Here is a 21,738-nt window from a genome sequence, read left to right as displayed (position 1 = left end):
GCATGTCTTTTTGTTAGCGTCTACCCCGAGACTGTCATGAAAATTATCTGTCATTTGTGCCATAATAGCCCTTCTGTTAGTTTGTACCAGACGGGATAGCTTTCGTTAATATCCCGAATCGATTTCAATATTTCGCTATAAGCCCATTGAAGAAAAAGCGGTTCTCCTAAGACACATATGAAAAGACATTTGAATTAACTCAGAGTGGTTGGGGTGAAATTATGGTCTGCCATAACAACTTGTCTATCACAAATGACTACGAACAAAAGAGACTATGAATGAAAATCTAAATTAAAATTTTCTGGTCCACTGTTACTCGTGAAACAAACATTAAAGCGTGATATTTTTTTAAATGGACAAATAACCCTAGCGAAGTTATTACCTGCCCTCAAGATCACAAATATTAGCCAATGAAAACGAGTGTTAGATTCACGCTATTTTGTCATACACCTGGGATCGCGGATTACTGGAACTGAGTTGGAATTTTCTTTTGAGATTTCCGAGTTCCGAGAGAAAAACGAACGCACCATTAATAACAGCCACCCGGCCACCGTAGTGAGCGGAAAGACGTTTTTCTGCGCGCGCGCAGTAAACTTATTTCCGGTCTAAATCGGGTAGTAGTAAAGTCTGAATTATCTTTTTTTTTTGTTGCCCGCGGTGTACAAAAGGCATTATTTCTAGAAGAGAAGGTAGGTATAATTCAATCAAAACAAAAAAATGACAATGCAAAGGCCATTTGTTGAATTAACATTGATTGATCCAATGTCGCTACCTGTATGCTTGCAAAGTTAGGATAGATATGGTGCAGTTTGCGTAGCCTGGGCCGCGGTTTTCCCGCCCAGTTGGGGGTAAATGTTAGGAGGTTGTGGGGTTTTGACCTGCTTTCTTAATGTTCCGCGGAAGCGTACTGTATGGGGAAAAAGAAATGAATCATTATTAATATAAGCGGTTCCTAATCTTGAGTAATACTTAATCGCTCACCACCGAAAGTCAGTGACAGACATACACAAAAAGCAGGGTTGCCAACTCTCACGTATCTGGCGTGACACTCACGCTTTCAGACTCTCAGGCTCACGCAAGAAATCTCACGGCAAATCTATATTATTCCATTATAAACCCAAAATAGCTACATCAAAAGCCTTGGGGTAGTTTGCAGACCCTGCAGACTATTTACAAGGTAATAAAACTCTTACATACCTGTAAATGAGTGTACAGACTTGTCTTGAATTGAAAAACTTACTCCAGCCAGTTGACCAGAGTTGGCATCCTTGGGGAAGGAGAGGGCGTCCGTCTACGTGACGTCATTGTGTTTAACTATGGTTTTAAAATGTTGAACATTTCAATGTGATCAGCATGCAAAATACCGGTTTATTTCTTTTGAGATAAAGTACTGTTTCAGCTTCCGTTGGGCGGATTTTAAGCAGATCTTGGGCTGGAGATTTTTGTTGGACCTGACAACTAGGGTGACCACCTGCTAATAAGCCCAAGGGGGGACAAGGGGTATGTTTCTGAGGGACAATGTGGGACACTGCCTGGCGTGGCGGTGCCCCCACCCCACGGGCAGACTCACTGTTAGTGGTTTACCCATTTCTAGCACATACCACCTTAAATGGTATATTAATGATGCCCTATTCCCCTAAATATGTGTAATTGCTGATGTATGCTCATGAATAGGCCAACCAATGTGTATTTTTTTCTAAATAAAGATTCATAATATTTTGAACATTCAATGAGTTGACAGATGCACTTCCACTTACGATTTACTTTAGCTATTTAATTTTATTTATTTTTCATTACAATTTATTCACTTTAAATAATTTAGAATATAAAATGTAGGATTAACAGGAATTGTAGTTGCTCAACACCACAGGAACAGTTGAGAAAAAAAAAAAAGTCTTAACTCACAACTCCAGAGGTTCACGGAACGAGAAGGGGGAGGAAGGATGGTGAACTTGCATGTTAGTAAAGGCAGGAGCAGGAAAAAAAACTGTTCAGTGTTCTGGGGACACCTTTAGGACTCAAACCTTTTCACCAGCATCTGAATCAAATAAGTAAGAAAGATAAGAGACAGAATTAAAGCAACATTCATTTTTATGATAAGCTTCCAAATGGTTTTCCAGTATAGACAGAGGAGTGCAAACCCATCACCATCACAAGGTGACAACAATACAAAAAGGTGCCAAGATACAATCCTATGCAAAATAATGACATATTTTGACCTAAAAAGCTACTGTTTCCTAAAAGTGACACATTTGCACCCCTGTGGACAGTCTACCAATGTTCAAAATAAATCAAACATCATCTTAGACAAATGGGGTCTTACATAACTAGGTGTCTTACCTTCAGGTTTCTTCTTGAACTTGTATTTCTTGTTGGATCGTACAGCATTGAGGAGAAGCTTCTCTTTCACTACATAAGTGTAGAAGTCCTTGCAACTGAATGTGAAGTTGCTCTTCACCTGGATTTCTGACTTGATGAGGTTTACCGAACATCTGTTCCTTGTGTCCGTCCAGCATCCTGTCATCAATGAAAAGACCCTCTCCACTGAAGCATTGGTGATTGGTACACTCAAAAGGAAACAAGCTAATGCTGTCATGTTTGGGGTATGTGTGTGCTTGAGTAAGGTGGCCCACTTCTCCACGACTGTAGCTCCAGACTGCACAATGGCCTGTTGGTGTGGCAGAACGACACAATACTCATCATATAGTGCATCCATGTCCAACTTCTTGCTTAGCTGCAGGACCTCTACAACTTCACAGAGATGGGAGAAGTTGAATGGGCTCTTCTTTAGTGCCAGGCTAGCCACTTTCTTCTGGTAGTTGGAGTCTGAGAAGTCATAGCGCTGCTCCAGATAGGTGAGAGAGGACTGGTAGAAGTTGCACATGTCCTCTCTGAGCACAGCTGCCTGTCTGTCTGGAAACTGCTGGAGGAGTACACCTGTCTGGGCCCCAAAGAAACCATCACTCTGTCGTTGCTGTAGCTTGGTTTTTAGGGTGAACATCATATCGTAGAGCTCACAGACAGTCCCATCTTCTCGCTCCAGCACCAGCACAGTGTCGTGGAAAATCTTCAGTGCATTGCTGAGGAATGACAGGTAAACCTACAAGTATTAAGGAGAGTCAATGATCCTGTGTGCTGGCACTGTTTACACTATCATCATTTCACTAATCCCTGTTTCATGTAATAATATTTAGATGAAAAAAAAAGTTGAGTGCAATTAAAATTAATTACCTGTAGATCAAGGGGGTTGCCCTCACCATCCTGGTCATCCTTGAACAGCTGCCATAGTGACTTTGGGCACTGGTCCTCTCCCAATGAGAGAAAGTAGGTCTTGATAGGAGCCCAGCTGTCATGAAGCCTCTTCACTGCAGGCCACAAGCTCAGCCATCTTGTGGGCACATGTCTAAGCAGGGACTGGTACTCTATCTCCACAAAGGTGTGAATTGACTTAAGTTCCTCAATGCGTTTGGCAGATGAGGAGAAGTGGCTAAAGGTCTTGTTGACGACATTTTCTATGTCGATATTTAGCCGATCTCCTGCGTGTTTTGCACTGTTGTGAACGATGTGGGCCACACAGTTTGCCTTCAAAATGCAATTGTTGTTCTCTTTCAGTTTCTGGAAGACAGAGTTGTATCTCCCGTAATTCAGACTAGCATTGTCAGCAGAATACGCAGATATCATGTCTAGTCCCAGTCCATTTTCCTCCAGCTTGGTGACTATCTGGTTGTGGATCGCGGCAGATGTTTCATCACTGTCATCATAGAAATCAAGGACCTTCGTCTGTACTCTCAAGTCTGGCGTCCAGTAACGCACTGACAGTGGGAAGAGCTTGGTGGTCCCATGATTGGAGGCATCTGAAGCCACTGAGAAGAATGGCGTGTGGGCTGTGGAGACACACACAGATGGGATGAACTTAAAAGAGATTCTCTAAAAACAGATTATTATAAAAAATACAAGATACTGCTTTACTGTTTTGATCATTATTGATTTTATATAAATATCTATAGAAATATTTATACCTTTTCAAAAATTATAGTTGCTTTTGCTTGTTTAGTTTGGGAGATAACGAATAGTGAAATGTTGCTCACAAGTTGCTCATGTAAGGATACACAGAGCCTGGTTTCACGAAGGCACGGATGAGCAGCATTATGTTAGCTAACGTTAGCTTCTGATGCAATTTCAGTGAACTGAAGGAAAAATTGACTTTTAACATACCAGTAGAATAAGATGATTAGCTAACATTAGCTAGCTAACATTAGACAAATAGCTAGCACACAACGTTACATCCATGAACATAACTTTAACTTTACCTTTGGTTGTTGCCTCTCGTTGCTCATTTAGTGGTCTTCTGAGGACTTTCAAGCAATCTTCGACGGAGGCGGGAGCAAGCACATCCGTGACAATGGCTTCTGCCTTTGTCCGACCACAGGCCATCCTCTTGGCAATGTCCGAGTCCGGATAAATCGTCGGGGCTAGCTTTGTGCCACAATCTCCTGCTCGATATGATGTAGCGTGTTGGACAGTGTGATACACACTCGTCACCTCTGCAGCAGTCACTTTGTCAGCTAGAAAGTCGTTTTTAGGTCGGAGAAAAGCATCCATAGATTTGGATGTCTCTTTCTGTTGGACACGTTTCTTGTGAGTCTCCGTGAGTCTGTGTCGTTTGACATCATATTCCCCTCCATGTCCGATTGAGAAGGACGTTTTGCAAAGGTCACAAAAAGCCCTCTCGGTATCCCCCTCAACACCTTTCAGCCACAAATATTCATTTTCCCAGTCATTATTGTACCCACACCTTCTCTTTTTAATTGATGATGGCGGTGCCTCTTTCTCCATTTTTCGAATTGGAAAGCGCGCATCTAAAAGTTCCTTCCCAGTGTGTCTGGTATGCACGTGAGAGCGATGTCATGACAACAACGAAAAAGTTGACAACAACCTAGTCAGCAGTTCAAGTGAGGGGTGGGTGTGGCAACAGTAGCGTGCTGAACTGTCAAGTAATGTTCGTTTGGCTGCCTGGGGCTCGAGGATATAGAGTGACCAGCTTTTTTTTTGAGCAAGCATTGATTATGCGTGACACGGTCTCAATTTGCGGGACGCATGAATTGGGCTTCAAACGCTGTGCGCGCACGCGCTACGCGGGACGGGTGGTCTATGGAGTAAGATTGCTGTCAAAAATAACTCGTAAAAACGTACGTCAAATGTACGTTTCACAAGCGTAAATTACGCTTGCGCCTCTGAAAATTACGCTTGCTTCTGAAATTTACGCTTGCGCTTCTGAAAATTACGCTTGCTTCTGAAATTTACGCTTGCGCTTCTGAAAATTACGAGTGGATTCTCAAGCCTGAACAACCTGTCAAAAAACGTCATTGGACGTACAAGGCATTCTTTAATCGAGGAAGAAACAATCGATTTTTGTTACTACGCATGTGCCGCAAAGCTGGAAAGATGGAGAACCAACCCAACCCGCCGAATTCACAGGTATTTCTATTAGTTTACTTGTTGTTGCACAACACTTTTTCTCGGTGTACAGAATGTAACAAAATTAAAGTATGTTATACTTTATTCGTACTAATTATAGTTGGTTATTATTTATTATAATATTGTAATGACCAGACAACATGCGTAACTCAAAAGAGCACTTTAATGTACCCTGTACGGCCGCAGCCAAAGAACAGGATCCAACAGAAAAAGAACAGCAACACTTAATGTTCCCCAGTATATATAAGGTTGTGCGGAGCCCGCCACTTTTCCTTTTATCCACTCCGCAGGTACCCCACATTCCCGCTATCTCCAAACCCCCTGAGATTGGCTGAAAAGGGGTGGGAGGACTGCCCTATAATAAACATTAAATAGTCCTAGTCCTCTAGCCGCTACAATATGTTGTGACTGTCTTAATTTCTGTCATTGCAGAAATGTGTATTTTGGAGAGTATACAGAGACCTGGAATGTCTATATATATATATATATATATATATATATATATATATATATATATATATATATATATATATATATATATATATATAAATAAAAACAAATATCAACAAAACTTAATAACTACTACATGCCCGTGAAGTGGTTTGTGCTCACTGAACCCTAAGCTGTATGAAAAATCTTATTCTTATGAAAACAAAATTATAACTGTTAGCCATAGCTACAGTACACTCTTTATTATTTATCAGAAAATAACACTGTGTACTTAAATGTCTATCCCATATACATGAGACTATTAACAGCTTAGCCTGACACATTACTAGACAGCAGCAGTGACATACTTCTGCATAATAAATAATAACCAACTATAATTAGTACGAATAAAGTATAACATACTTTACCTTAATTTTGTTGCATTCTGTACACCGAGAAAAAGTGTTGTGCAACAACAAGTAAACTAATAGAAATACTTGTGAATTCGGCGGGTTGGGTTGGTTCTCCATCTTTCCAGCTTTGCGGCACATGCGTAGTAACAAAAATCGATTGTTTCTTCCTCGATTAGAGAATGCCTTGTATGTCCAATGACATTTTTTGACAGGTTGTTCAGGCTTGAGAATCCACTCGTAATTTTCAGAAGCGCAAGCGTAAATTTCTGAAGCAAGCGTAATTTTCAGAAGCGCAAGCGTAAATTTCAGAATCAAGCGTAATTTTCAGAGGCGCAAGCGTTATTTACGCTTGTGAAACGTACATTTGACGTACATTTTTACGAGTTATTTTTGACAGCAATCTTACTCCATAGTGGTCACCCTACTGACAACACTGTGCAGTTTATACAGGAATTCAGTAAAGTTAGTTATTTACGTTTTTTTATGAAAGCATCTTTCCGCCACATAAAAAATAATTTTAAGCTACTAAGTCATAACTGTTGACCATGAAAGACTTGTCTTAAAATTATTATTTCGTATATCAACATGGCCAAGATTTCCACGATACCACAACAGCTAATTCTGTAAACCTCAGTGAACTACTGAACGAACTACTAATGAATAACACAAGTGAAATACTGATCTCATATTTGTTCATCATTAATGAATCATGATGCATCTTTCCTCCTGAGCAGGTACTATATTTGTTACTGTATTTCTTAATTTAGATGATGGAAGCGCACTTCCATATCTTTCACATCTGAGACTCCAAATATAATTTTGATCCTATCCTGTTAATATGTATTTTTAAAGACTCCGATATGAAGATCCCTGTGCTTGATTTCGGAGTTTATCGTCACGGAGATAATGTGCCAGATGAGAAGCTGACGGAGCTGAGCCGGGGCCTACGGGCAGCTTTCACGGAAATAGGATTTGTGTATCTGAGGAACACTGGCATAGGCCAAGAAGAGGCACGTGATCGCTAAGTATGACGTCATTCACATTTGAAATAGTTTCTTTATCAGACGCCAAAGAAGGGCCCAGTGGTAAAATCACTCTCCTAACCACAGTGCTGATCACCGGCACAGTATCCTAACTCACTGAGTCACTCCACGCCCCAAAGAGCTTGCGAGCTGCAGGCCTGAAACTGGGTCCTTCGGCATCACTGCTTATTTCGCATTCACTACTCCTCTTCACTACTCAGTTCTCTGTTTGCCTCCACAAAGTTGCGATTTATGCTCACATGATTCATCTCTGTCCAGGTCGATGATATTATGGAAATATCGAAAAAATTCTTTCTCCTCCCGGAAGAAGTTAAAATCCCTCTCAGCAGAACGAGCGACACTTATAACCATGGTTGGGTCGCACTCGAGACTGAGCGGTATGAATGAATTCATGTTTTTGTCTTTGGGTTGTTTAGTGTTCACATCAAAATGTGTATTTTAAATTGTCCTCTTTTTCTTCAATTAACAGGTTAAATCCTAGTAGACCGGGAGACTTAAAGGAGGCTTTCAACATCACCTCTCTGCACCCTGATGCTGTAAATACACCAGTTTTGAACAAACCTTTTTTCTTTTCCAATGAGTGCAAATATCTATCCATCTGCTCAAACTTCTCATTAAGTACATGGTCACAGTGAGTCTGCTAGTCTGTGTGCAAGGCAGAGGACACACACAATCAAACACGATGGCAATTCATGATTAGGAGAATTGGTGCTTCTGTATTTTTGGACTGTAGGAGGAAATCCATGAACTATCTAGAACATACAGGCCCCATACAGACAAAGCTGGAGGCGTGTGGCTATAGAGCTGCCTGCTGTGTTCTCATGAGCTGGTGCCTTGGAGCATCATTAGCCAACAGCTCGTCCCACCATGGTGTTCTAAGACGTGCTGTTGGGGATCCTTCCTTCCTGCTGCCATCAGGCACTGCAGTGCCTCCTGCCAACGGGCCCCCGCCCACCTCCAGCCATAACATGTCAGGAACACGTCACATCTTTGACATAGTAGCAGTCCGGTGCTGTTGGTCTTTAACTGCTCAGACACCATCTTACTTTGTATTTACTCCTTTATTTTCTGTTTTCAGGATATTCTGTTTGCTCACTGTGTAGTTTTTACATTTGTTTGCATGTTAACTGCCTGCACTGTGTGTAATGTCCTTGCACAGGATAAATACACCTATAATTATTAACATCTTGTATATTAGTCTTTGCCACTGCTGTGCCCTGATAGTTAAATATTGCTTTATGTTTGTGTGTTATAGTCAGTGTGTGAAATACCCATCAATATTCTGGGGGGTCCCCATCTCCCTATTGTTGCACAATACCAATCTTGAGACCCCCTTAAAATTTTGCTTTTGAGGCTTTCAGGGGGTCTCACGGGTTAATCGGGGGTGTCAGACCCCCCCCCCCCCGTATTTCACACACTGGTTATATTATAATTCTGTCAATTTCCAGGCCTGGCCTGCAGAGGACGTGGTACCAGGTTTCCGGAAGACCTTTGAGTCATTCTTCATGCGGTGTAAAGATCTGTCCCTCCGAGTGCTCAGAGTCATGGCCTTGAGTCTGGACATTGACGTGGACATCTTTGTCAACTCACACAAGAGCATAGGCAGTGAGTACAGGCTGCGATTGCTTAATAAACAATCAGTTACTAGAAAATATGGGGATACTGTCTTGTGCACATTAGAATGTTGTTTGATCCACCCACGTCATTAATAAAAAATAAATGTAATTTACTGCATCAGCTCCAGTGTAATCATGTATTTTAAACATGTCTAAAGATGCAAGCATGGCATTTTGTGTGCTTAGTTGCTCAACCCATGTTGCTCAACCCATCTTTAAATTTATATTTATTTACATTGTGCATTGCTTTGTACAAGAGAGAAAAGCAGGGTTAGACAATGTTTGGAGCATTTGGGGTTAAGGGCCATGCTCAAGGCCTAACAGTGAAATTGCTTTGCTGGCCACAGGATTTGAATCTTCCAGTCATACATACAGGGTCCTAATCTGCAGAACTACATGCTGCCTCCACACTAATCTGGGTCTTAACAGTAATATACAAATGTAATGTAAATGGTTATGTAATTTACTTAATGCTGCAGAAACATTATTGAACTTTTGTTAGTCTGTTTATTTTGTTTGCTTTTGTTTAAAATACATACCTTTTTTTCTGGATTTATTAGCATAAACCTCAGACAGGCGGTGATATACAGTTATGGAGAAAATTATTAGCTCCCTTTCTGAAATTGAACAAAAGTTATCTTTTCCAAGGAAATGACTAGTACCAAAAGTGTTTACAAGATAATTATCTCCCAATGAATAAAGACAGAATCTCCAAGACGTTGGGTTTTGATGTGTCATGGTTTGAGCACTGGAGTTTTTCTTGGGCGATGACCGCCACCGGTCCAGAAGGGGCCAGTTCAGCAGCAGTTATCTTCAGGGGTTCTTGTTGACATCTTTTTCATGATTTTTCTATCCAAAATCTGTGACATATTGTACTTGCAACAACCTCCGGGTTTGTTTCTTACAGAATGTGTCCCTTGTACAGCTGTTCTGGACACGGTGAAGTGCTTGGAAATGGCAGCATAGCTAGCCCCTTAAGATGGGCATCCACTACTTTCTTTCTGAGGTCCAGACTTGTTTCTTTGGTTTTTGGCCTGATGAAATTACCTGTTGCAAAGAATGTAACGGTGATTCCTCTCAATCTAGCCTTTGACAGAATTTTAGGAAAATGTTGTATTTCTCGTGGACTAGTAATTTTGACCTTTAACTGTTCATCTGGGGCCAGTGCTGATTATGTATTATACAAACTTTGAACTAATGATGGACAAAATGATGCTATTTGAACCATTTACTGTATTTTTTTAACCCAATAGATGATGCTCTCTTTTCAAAAAAAGGACACAAAGCAAGCCAATAGCACCATCTACTCGGGTAAAAAATACAGTAAATGGCTCATGGAGTGTCATTTTGTCCATCACTACTTTGAATTCATGTTGTTTTTTTACGGTTGTGACTGGTCGGTGTGCTGTCCTGTAGGCAGTACGAATGGGAGTACCCTGCGGGTCCTGTACTACCCCCCGGTGCAACGTGCGATGGTGAAAGGTGGCCAGCTGCGTTGTGGGGAGCACTCTGACTACGGCAGCATCTCCCTGGTCTTCCAGGACAGCAAAGGAGGCCTGCAGGTACAGGAGTATCCCCCCCCCCCCCCGTAGCTGCACTTTATCCTCAGTGTACCTCAGTCCGAAAAGACATGTGTAACAGTATGATTTTTCATTGTTCCCGAGTCCTATGATGGGGTTTAAAAAGCATGGTTTTCATTACTGTCATCCCTTGATGCATGAAACACGTGATTCAGGGGGACTACTGTAATGGTGCTGGACTATATAAGTGGAGCGATGGTCCAGTCCAGGCGGGGGCGCTGTTCTCTTTATGGCATGGAGCTGACATGCGGAGTGACTGGACCCTCCTGCTCTCGTGTATTAGGTGAAGAGCAGGTCTGGGGAGTTTATAAATGCACCTGCCATTCCTGGCACAGTTCTGATCAACATCGCAGACTTGATGCAGAGATGGACAAGCGACGTTTTCATATCAGCGGTGAGACTGACACACGCACAGACACCTGTCGTTTGACCATATTTGTAAATACTGCATTTGATGAACCCCAAGGTGGTATTTCAGAAACATCTGATGAATACACACATTTTCCTTTCTTCTCATATGAAAAATATTAGATTTGGAAATTGTAGACTCAGGGGTGCATGTTGTTTGTCTTTTTGTAGAAGCACAGGGTTTTGCTGCCCCCTCCTGGTGATTCAAGTACAAGACAGTCTCTGGTTTTCTTCGCGCAGCCCGGTGATGACGTCACCATAACTTGCTGTGATGGATCAAACAAACATCCTCCAGTAAAGACAGGGGACTACCTTTTGGAGCGCTTTAACGAAACGTATGGACAAATAAAGACGACTACTTAATACACTTTCAAGTTTTTCTATTAGCATGTTGATTGATTTTTTTTTTTCCCTGTTAGAACCATTTCAATACATATGAATGTGGAAAGTAAATTTTGGAAAAGGAACATGAACAATGCCTGGAGTATTTGTATTGCTTTGTAAAATTATCAAGTTAACTAAAGCTTACAGTAAAACAGCTTATTTCCTAAGGTAGAGTGGGGGTAGTTTAAAAAAAAAAAAAAAACCTCCGTGTTGCATGAACATGTTTTTTGAAAAGAAAGTTAGATATGCCGCAGTCATGTCTAAGTTACATATGTTACGTATAATGTGCCTAGACTTTTTCATTATATTTTACATGATGCACCACCAACAAGATTTTCGGGTGTTCCATGTAATGCCACTATTGGAGTTTGTTGGAACAGCTCTTAAAATTCAGTTCATGGCTGACATAACTATAGAAAACCCTTTATATGTCCATTTTATAAGATAATTTACTTAATCATTATCACCCTGATTACAAGCATTAGTACCACATTCAAGAACTTTGAATACCACATCCAAGATCAGAGATGTCAGCATTTGGGAAAGAAAATGCTGGGCTCTCCTTTTGACTGCAGCTTCGTAGAACTTGGTTTCAACTTTATTCACCTCATTGAGGAAGGCAGTCTTGCCAATGTAGTAAAATTGTGTCATTTTTCCAAGGAATTGCACAGCCACAGTCTCCATCAGTATTATCAGCCATGTACAGCAAGGTCTCTAGTTCATCAGTATTTCCCATGCAGCCCTATCCATGGCCATGCTTCGTTTTGTGCTGAAAAGTTTGCATTGCAGGAAATAATGACTAGAGACTTAATTAGATATAGTTCAGTGTTTGGAAGTTGTGGTTGGTTGACCGAATCAGACGTGACATTTGTATGTATACTACATGAAACAGTGCTTTTGACGACATATCTGTTGGGTCTCATGTTGTAGCTTAGTACTAGAGTGTAAAGTATGAATGCCTGAGTTAATCTACTGACATTAACATTTAGTTTATTGACATTTAGTTATGGAAGAAAATTTTGCACCAAGTGTTAGAGAATATACACACCTTTCTCCTTTGGCCAACTTGCAGTCCTCATTCAGAGACGAATAAGGTGGATGGATATTGTTGCTGTTGTCTAAATGGATCATTTCTTTGTCTGAAAATTTGAATGTTACAACAAACCCTGTGTTCCAGATAACCCCACTCTCCCCTATAGTCCTCTGTGCTTTTTGCTGGTTAAACCTTCACAGCTTCTGAAAAGCAAGTTTTTGTGACGACTGTACTTCTGCAGGTCCTGCAGCAGCTAGGTTTGACAATTGTTGTTCTCCTCTCTGTTACTGCAGGTACCAGATGCAGGGACATGATGAAGAGAGTAACCTTGCATTGGAGAAAGCAGGAACCAGGGCTACGGTAATGAGGTATGTGGAGAAATAGCAATGTTTTCAAGGCATCCTAATATTGAATGGAATGACTTGGGAACAGGTCTTTATTTTTTTTGTAAAAAATCCTCATTATTTATGACCCCTCCCTTTCTACAGTAACAAGAGACAACTGCATGATGGACACAAACAAGAGCAGAATTCAGACAAAAAACTGAAGAAGGGCAAGGATTAAAATGAGGCCTAGAGTTGTATCATATGAAAAAGGGAAAGTGTTTTTTAATCTGTTTTTTTATGCTTAAAATATCAACCAGTTGGGTGGGGAAAAATATTGATTTATGATACTGGTTTTGATGATTCAGTATCAATTCACAAAATCCCAAGATCGATTGTGCCAAGTGTAAAGTTTGGTGAAGGGGGGATTATGGTGTGGGGTTGTTTTTCAGCGGTTGGGTTTGGCCCCTTAGTTCCAGTGAAAGGAATTCTTAATGCTGCAGCATTCAAAACCATTTTGGACAATTTCTTGCTCCCAATTTTGTGGGAAACGTTTGGGGATGGCCCCTTCCTGTTCCAACATGACTGCACCAGTGAAGAAAGCAAGGTCCATAACGACATGAATGAGCGAGTTTGGTGTGGAGGAACTTGACTGCCTGCACAGAGCCCTGACCTCAACCCGACAGAACACCTTTGGGATGAATTAGAACCGAAACTGGGCATATTCCCGGCTACTCACAAACGACATATTTACAATTATGTACAAGGTATTTTCATCCTCATTTAAAACAACCAAACGTATGGATATGCGGTTTGGCCCAAGATAAAACAATCGGTCGTCTGTCAGAAACAAATATAATTCGTTTCATTTAGCACAGGGGTGTCAAACTCCAGTCCTGGAGGGCCAGAGCCCTGTGTAGCTTAGCTCTTTCCCTGTTCCACCACAAATGATTTAGCTTATGAGCTCTGTGGTAATTAGAACAAGGAGTTGAATCAGGTGTGTTAAATGAAGGTAAACCAAAAACTGTGTGGGGCTCTGGCCCTCCAGGACTGGAGTTTGACACCCATGATTTAGCGCCACAAGAGACACACTCTAAAAAAATAAAACTGACATTTACTTAAAATTTTTGATGTAACATTTTTACACTCAAAATTATTGAGTAGATTGGAAACCAGTCAAATATCTTAAATATACTTCATCAATTGAATAACTAAAGCTTAAACAAATAAATTTGAAATGAATAATTGTAGTTGGTACAGTAACGTAAAAAAAAAATGAGTAAATATAACTGAAATTATAAGTAAAAAAAAAAAAGTAAGGTTAAGTGAAAACCACACAAAAAAATGAGTAGATAATACTGAAATGCTTGGTAGATTTGTTCCATTTACTTAATTTTTTAAACTGACCTTAATCAAAATTGGTCTTAAAATTAAATATGAATTTTATTGTATTTCACTGGTAGTTCTAAATTAAAAGACTAATTATATGTAGGTGTGTGTTTTTTATAATGCATGTATGAAAAATGACCACGTTAACATTTTTCAAAATGAAACATTTATTTTTATCAACATGGCAATAACTCCAAACCAAGCACTAAAAAGAAAAGGGCCTTTTCCCTGTTAGCTCAAAGCCTTTCCTATACTTGAAGGATAAATGGCAAACCAGGAGAGCAAACACAAAAGCTCAGATTATAAAACTAAATTAACAAAACAATGAAAAAGGCTCAAGGTTTATGTTCCATCCTCCAGTAAATTACACAAGAACAAGCTTAGACCCTCCCTCAGGCTAATGGCCTGTATGAAAAACATCTTTCAGGTTATGGTTATTTTTTAGAACAATTCCCTTTGCTTTTTTGACACATTTGAGATTTTGTTGGTCCAAAAATGCTTTTTTATAATGGAAATGTCATCACATCAAGGCAATGCATTAATTAAACCTTTTGATGGATATCCATTTAAGAAGTCCCATTTTGTGAAATGTAGTTATCTACAATGCACAGAGGTGATTTTTCAGTCTCTGAACCTTGACTGAAAGGTTTGCAGGATCCAGCTTCAGGAACACTTTTTGAAATATCTCAAAGCAATATTTGAGATTCTTGGGGTATTTCAGATCCAAAGCATAGACTAGTCCCAACAGATAGCAACAGACTCTGCTGAGATCCCCAAGATTACTGAGAACAGTTGTGCCCTCAATAACGATCCCTACATCAGTCGGTTTGACTGACCCATCTTGGTTCTCCAGCAGGTAAATCTTCATCACCTCTTCAGCCAAAGCTTCTTCAACACAGACATCATCAGCATACTCCTGAAGACATAACAAAGAACTAGAGTAAGCTTACTTTTATCCCGCATATTTCAAGACATGGACACAAAAAAGCTATTTTCACGTGAAATCTGAAGCTACTAATTTGAACACTGAGATCCACAATTTTAAGTAATTTTAAGTAAATGCTGTTTTCTGATATACTTATTAGCTTTAGTTTTTCTGCTGGATAAATGGTCTCGGTGTGAAATAATATGGGGGGAGTGGTTGTTTTGAAATGAGTGTGGGGCTTTCCGCAGTGATACACACCATGATACAAAAGGTTATTTGATGTTTCCTTTATAGCTGGTGAAGGTTCTCAGTCATCCAAGTCATGGTAATCCTAGTAGGTCTGAGTGAAGGAAACTGGACTTCTTTAGTTCCTCGATGCAACACTGCAAATATGCCACAGAAGAACAAGAGTTAGCCACTGAAGATTGATAAATACAAATGTTTGAAATATCAAGATGTAAACGATTGAGGGGTAATTCCAAAGAAGAGGAAGAGATAAAGGTCATCTGGAAAGCCGAATGACTAGTCAATGAAGTTTCCAAATCAACATACAATAAAAGAGGAGAGAGTCCAAGTGGAAAAAAAAGTCTGATTAGAATTTCGAAATGTCTAAAGTAACCAGAGATCTTTCACAAAAGAAAAATAGGACAAATTGAATTGTGGTTAAAACTAGAGATGCACCGATACCGATATTCGGATCGGTATCGGCGCCGATCCAGACCTATTTGACGGATCGGGAATCGGCCATGCGTGACCGATCCACGTCCTATACTTACTTATTTAGTTTTTGGCAATCAATCGCACGACAGCTCTTTCCCATTTTACATGTGTGTTTTTGCGGAATTCAAATCGAACGCTATCACTGCCCTTAAGTCTTTTTTGCTACTCAGTGGGTGTGAGTACAGTGACTTCCGCCTGCTGTGAGGTCATGCGCATACCCTTCGCAGTACGAGGAGCGTAAGATAAGACGTGACGATCTGGGAGTATTTTAGGCTTTTAACAGAAACCGGAAGCACAGCGTTTTGCAATCTATGTAAAATAAGGTTTTGAGGTGGGAATAGCGTTTAATGGAAAATCCCAACTGCGAGACAAAACAAAGCAATGGATGATTTGGGAGTCGCTAACTTAATTGGACTGTTTTGCGAACTCGTTGCTTGAGATACAAGAGGGGCTGCCATCGCAACAAAAGTGTAACTGCGCTGATGCCAATGGGAGAAAAACTGTTAAAATTTTAAGCATTGGCCACTTGTGTATATTTGCTTTGAAGATATTCATATTGAACTGCAAATGCCTTAAAAACGCTTAAAACAAATGAGGTGGAACAGTACGTTATGTATGTTTGTAGTAGCCTAATTACATATTTTTTGTCATACATTTTTTCCATCTGTATTTACTAGCTTAAAAAAAATAATATGTAAAGTATAACAAAGTAAAAAGAGCTCTTGTATCGGAATCTGTATCGGTATCGGCAGTTGTGTATCGAAATCGGATCGGAACTGAAAAAACGTGGATCGCCCATCTCTAGTTAAAACAGGGTTAGAAAGATTTTATGGATGGGATATGTGACTCTTACCTGAAGTAGAATATTTATCTGTGCCCGATGTCGTTGTCCTGCAGCACACTTCTTGGCTTGTAACAGGGACAGCAGCTTAGGGGAGTAGAAGTCCAACATTGACATGAATTTTGGCTCAAGGTTCAGTGTTGATTCTATAACAACATACGATTGGTTCTAGATTTGATAGATTACAATGATTTATTTACAGAGAAGGGCTTTATAGTATTCCTAGATTTGTATAAAGCCTTTGACTCAGGAGAACATCTGTTTATTTTAGAAGCTTTGAAACATTTTGGATTTGGTCAGAAGTTCACAAATCTAATTAGTATACTTTATAGAGATATTAATAGTTGTGTGTCTTTAGAACATGGCACTTGCTCAAGATTTTTAGTTAAGAGGGGCATTAGGCATTGGTGTAACAGTTCTCCTTTACTTTTTATAATAGTTGCTGAATTACTGTCCATTATGATAAAGAACAGTGGAGCGGAAGGCTTTAATATATTGGGGAAACATTATAATAACACAATTTGCAAATGATACAACTTTGTTCTTAAAAAATGAAAACCAAATTATCACAGCTCTAGACTCAATTAATCAGTTCTCTAAAGCATCAGGTGTTATGTTAAATATTAATAAGTGTGAGATTCTTGCTTTGCATAAACAACCAGCTTGCTCAATCAGTAACATAAGTGTTAAAACTGAAGTTAAATATCTGGGTATTACAGTCACCCGAAACAAAGAAATAAGAGAAAAAGAAAATATTCTTAGAAATATTCCATCCATCCATCCATCCATCATCTACCGCTTGTCCGGGGTTCGGGTCGCGGGAGCAGCAGCTTCAGGAGAGGCACCCAGACCTCCCTCTCCCTAGCTACCTCCACCAGCTCCTCGGGGGGGACACCGAGGCGTTCCCAGGCCAGCCGAGAGATATAATCCCTCCAGCGAGTCCTGGGCCTGCCCCGGGGCCTCCTCCCTGTACGACATGCACGGAAAACCTCTCCGGGTAGCCGCCCAGGAGGCATCCGCACCAGATGTCCAAACCACCTCAACTGGCTCCTTTCGACGTGAAGAAGCAGTGGTTCTACTCTGAGGCCCTCCCGGATATCCGAACTTCTCACCCTATCCCTAAGGGAGAGCCCAGACACCCTGCGGAGAAACCTCATTTCGGCCGCTTGTATTCGCGATCTCGTTCTTTCGGTCATTACCCATAGCTCATGACCATAGGTGAGGGTAGGGACAAAGATGGACCAATAGATCGAGAGCTTTGCTTTTTGGCTCAGTTCTTTCTTAGCCACGACGGACCGGTTAAGCGCCTGCAAAACTGTAGACGCCGCTCCGATTCGTGTATCCAGCTCCCGATCTCGCCTACCCTCACTCGTGAACAAGACCCCGAGATACTTAGGCCCAATCCCAATTCTATTTTCTACCCCTTTGCCTACCCCTCACCCCTTCCCCTTGCCCCTTGAAATGAAGTGGAAAGGGGTAGGGTTAAAAAATTTCCCCTAAGAATTTTTTTTTCTTTTCTTTTTTTATTTCCCCTAAGAAATGGGACACCACTACTACACTGTTATACGTCATCATCCATTGTCACTACCTCCTAACGTTACGTCAGAGGACATGCGCCGATGTTTATCACAAATTCCAAGATGTCGCCGTCAGCATCGTAGCATGTAAAGATTACTCACTCCCAAAGTTTTTTTGCGCCGTATTTGGACTTTAAAAACAGATGTTCGTTTTCACCTCGAAAATGTATGAGCCTTCGGGTTTCCTCAGCTGTCCCTATACGGAATATAATTTACAAAAATGTTGTCATGTTGCAATAAGTACGAATAGTGTAAGCACCGTTCATTTACATGTACACATATGGCCGTAAGCAAAACAAAACAACGCGTTACAACATGCAGTCAGTTACCGGGTAACGTTATATGACATAAAAATATATTTCCTAATATTGTGCAATCAGTGCTATCCGCAAGCAAACTTTAGCGATTTTTTTTTCAAACTTTTCTTTACAGAACATCACCGTAAACACAAACACAAGATTGATGGTAATGTACATGTAATGAAAAAATGTCATAAAAATCCTTATTAATGGCAAAAATTACTTAACATTTATGGGTCTGCTTGCTCGAGTGGGCAGCCATGTTGTAAATTTCTCTTAGCCCTTCGTTTGAAGTGAGGTCCCGAAAAATCTTCGTTTCGAGGGCTATCTAGCCCTTCCCCTTACCCCTACCCTTCCAATCAAAAGAGAATTGAGACACCCCTACCCCTACACGTGAACGCGCCAAACGGAGGGGTAGGGGTAAGTGTAGGGGTAAGGGGTAGAATTGGGATTGGGCCTTAAACTCCTCCACTTGAGGCAGTACGTCTTCCCCAACCCGAAGAGGGCAAACCACCCGTTTCCGGCTGAGAACCATGATCTCGGACTCATCCCTGCCGCTTCGCACTCGGCTGCGAACCGCCCCAGTGCATGCTGGAGATCCCCAGCAGATGAAACCAACAGGACAACGTCGTCTGCAAAAAGCAGCGAGGCAATCCTGAGGCCACCAAACTGGACACCCTCAACACCCTGGCTGCGCCTAGAAATCCTGTCCATAAATATTATAAACAGGACTGATGACAAAGGGCACCCCTGGCGTAGCCCAACACGCACCGGGAACACGTCCGACTTATTACCGGCAATGCGGACCAAGCTTCTGCTCCGTTCGTACAGGGACCGGATCGCCCACAACAGCGGACCCCGGACCCCATACTCTCGAAGCACCCCCCACAGAGCACCTCGGGAAACTCGGTCGTAAGCCTTTTCCAAATCCACAAAATACATGTAGACTGGATAGGCAAACTCCCAGGCCCCCTCCAGTACCCTTGCAAGGCTTCAAAGGGATATAACTATATTTGGTAGGGTTTTGCTGACCAAAATGGAGAGTATTTCCAGAGCTATATACCCAGCCTATTCATTAGGCATATCAGATAGTACGATTAATGTATTGAATAAAATGAACTTCAGTTTTATTTGGAAGGGAAAATGCCATTACATTAGGAAAGCTGACATGATTAAGAGCAGTGAGGAAGGTGGCATGAATGTGATAGATTTTTCCGTGATGAATAGTGTACTAAAGTTGAAGTGGTTGAATTCCTTCGTTAGTCATAAGGACTCCTTCTGGTTTAACACAGTGGTTCCCAAAGTAGGGGTGCCGACCCTCTGGGTGGTCGCGAGATGATTTCCAAGAAATCAAATAATTTTTTTAAAAACTATTAGAAATAACATTTTATCAACATTTTAACATTTTATATTAACATTTTATCCATAACTAACAAAAGATAAAAACTAGTAGTTAATAGTTACATTTAAAAAAAACATGCAAATTAAAAAGCCATCAGCCTTTCAAATTTCTTTCCGTTTGATCGCGACCCCTGAGGTGATTACGACAGATTAACGACACGTCAATAGCGTCAGTTCAGCAGAATTTACAGCACCATGTTAAACATTCCGACATATGCACGTAACGTGTAGGTAAATTTCATCGCTTTATGCTTAGGATATTATTTTTGTTGAAATGAAACGAATGAGTAAATAATTTTTTAAAAAAGTTATATGGTTGTTAGAGCGTTGTGTTTTTTTTTGTTGTCATGCTCTTGTTTGGATAGGATATTTTGTTGAAATTAAACAAATGAGTAAATTACTGTTAAAAAAATTATATGGTTGTGTTCTTTTGTGTTGTCATGCTCATGTTTGGATAGGCCTATTGGCGCATGTGCACCGTTGCGCGCAACATTTGTATATTTTAACCACTTCCGAGGATAGTGGGGGTCACGAGTCACTGGCACGGTTATTTTGGGGGTCGTGAGCTGAAAAGTTTGGGAACCCCTGGTTTAACATACCTAATGCAGTTTTTGTAAAACTGGGTGGAATTTAATTTTTGTTGTGCTGTGATTATGATTTACAAAAACTGCCGGTGAAATGATCAGATTTCCATCAGCAGGTTCTTCGATACTGGAACTTAATATTTAAACACAATTTCACTCCACATAATACACCCCTGTGGAACAATAGATGTATTCTTAGTAATCGAAAATCTTTATTTAAAGGGAACTGGATGGAAAAAGGAATATGGGAAATATCACATTTGATGGATGGTTATGGTCATTTATTATGTTATAATGATTTGTGTGATAAATTTAATCTCCATTGCTCAATTAGAGAATACAACAATGTAATGAAGGCCATCCCAGTATCCCTACAAACAATGATTCAACAATTTGTACTGTACTCTAATACTATACCAGAAATGAGATCACTTTGTATTGAAGGCATAAATTTAAAGAGCAAACAATTTACAAACAAGTTTATCAGAAAACTATTAATTAAACAATACTTCCCCAGCCAACTGAAAAGAAAATATGCTCTTCAAGAATTTAGTGAAGAAAAGGCAAAAAAAATAAGGAAGAGGTATTTAGTATATCCGATTCTACCTAAGGCCAAAGAAGTGACATTTAAAATTCTAAATGACATTTATCCTTGTAATAAGTTTTTGCATGAAAGATTTAATTGGGAGAACAATTCATGTGGGTTTTGTGAGAAAGACATTGAAACGGTAGAACATTTGTTTTTCCAATGTGAACTTGTGCATCATTTCTGGCTTGAATTTCAAAACTGGCTTCATTCCAAACATATACCAATATACCCTTTGACGATGGTCTCAATTAAAGTTGGAATATTGGTGAAGGATAAGAACCTAGACTTTCTGATAAATAACCTAATTATTTTTTGCAAACACTTTATTCATCGATGTAAGTATTCAAAGGTTAAACCCCACTTCAGCGGATGGAAGAATGACCTGAAGATAATTGCGAAATCTCTTGATTACATGATGGACAAAAACGCCCAGAAATTCTTAGATAATTTGAACTCTTTTTTGTTGTTAGAATAAGACCCTACCCTTCTTCCTTTTTGTTTTGTTTAGTTCTCCTGCTACATTGTACTTCTTTGTTCTTTTTGTTTTTCCATTTGCTGTATCAACACTAACAATATGTGTTCAGTTATTGAAATGTGCCGCTAAAATTTGTATTTGAATTGTAAACTGTACACATTAATAAATAATAATTAAAAAAAATCACTGGGTGCGTTCGAGATGGTTCTGCAGCTGACGTGACGTGGAGCG

The 21,738-nt window shown here is 40.2% G+C and overlaps 1 protein-coding gene and 1 long non-coding RNA gene across 9 annotated transcripts; one reads left to right on the top strand and one right to left on the bottom strand.

The window, feature by feature from the left end:
• The first annotated feature begins 574 nt into the window (after window positions 1-574).
• On the top strand, window positions 575-16,474 carry LOC111859456 (uncharacterized). 6 transcript variants are annotated; one of them, XR_011982198.1, is made up of 11 exons: window positions 575-689; window positions 7,173-7,330; window positions 7,622-7,740; window positions 7,833-7,899; window positions 8,812-8,968; window positions 10,396-10,541; window positions 10,843-10,953; window positions 11,139-11,302; window positions 12,678-12,752; window positions 14,950-15,036; window positions 15,316-16,474. XR_011982198.1 is itself a non-coding variant. In XM_072698179.1 (11 exons), the coding sequence occupies exons 3-11, from the start codon at window positions 7,181-7,183 to the stop codon at window positions 12,946-12,948; spliced, it is 1,065 nt and encodes a 354-aa protein (XP_072554280.1). In that variant the 5' UTR covers window positions 595-689; window positions 2,514-2,603; window positions 7,173-7,180; the 3' UTR covers window positions 12,949-14,661. The 6 variants fall into 6 exon arrangements, 5 of the variants coding, with proteins under 5 accessions (XP_023697893.2, XP_072554280.1, XP_072554282.1 ...); XM_072698179.1 differs by lacking the exons at window positions 14,950-15,036; window positions 15,316-16,474 and adding exons at window positions 2,514-2,603; window positions 12,873-14,661 and having other exon boundaries at window positions 595-689; XM_023842125.2 differs by lacking the exons at window positions 14,950-15,036; window positions 15,316-16,474 and adding an exon at window positions 12,873-14,661.
• LOC140578157 (uncharacterized) lies at window positions 14,733-18,945 on the bottom strand. Of its 3 annotated transcripts, none has more exons than XR_011982201.1 (4): window positions 18,687-18,945; window positions 16,595-18,355; window positions 15,280-15,404; window positions 14,733-15,012 (listed from the first exon to the last, which is right to left on the bottom strand). It is a non-coding gene; the product is annotated as an uncharacterized lncRNA (long non-coding RNA). The 3 variants fall into 3 exon arrangements; XR_011982200.1 differs by having other exon boundaries at window positions 16,595-16,669; window positions 17,379-18,942; XR_011982199.1 differs by having other exon boundaries at window positions 16,595-18,935.
• Window positions 18,946-21,738: the final 2,793 nt, after the last annotated feature.

The sequence above is a fragment of the Paramormyrops kingsleyae genome, chromosome 13 (assembly GCF_048594095.1).
Source record: "Paramormyrops kingsleyae isolate MSU_618 chromosome 13, PKINGS_0.4, whole genome shotgun sequence".
NCBI lineage: Eukaryota > Metazoa > Chordata > Actinopteri > Osteoglossiformes > Mormyridae > Paramormyrops > Paramormyrops kingsleyae.
Note: the sequence above shows the minus strand (reverse complement) of the source record. Positions and strands in the feature narration are given on the sequence as shown.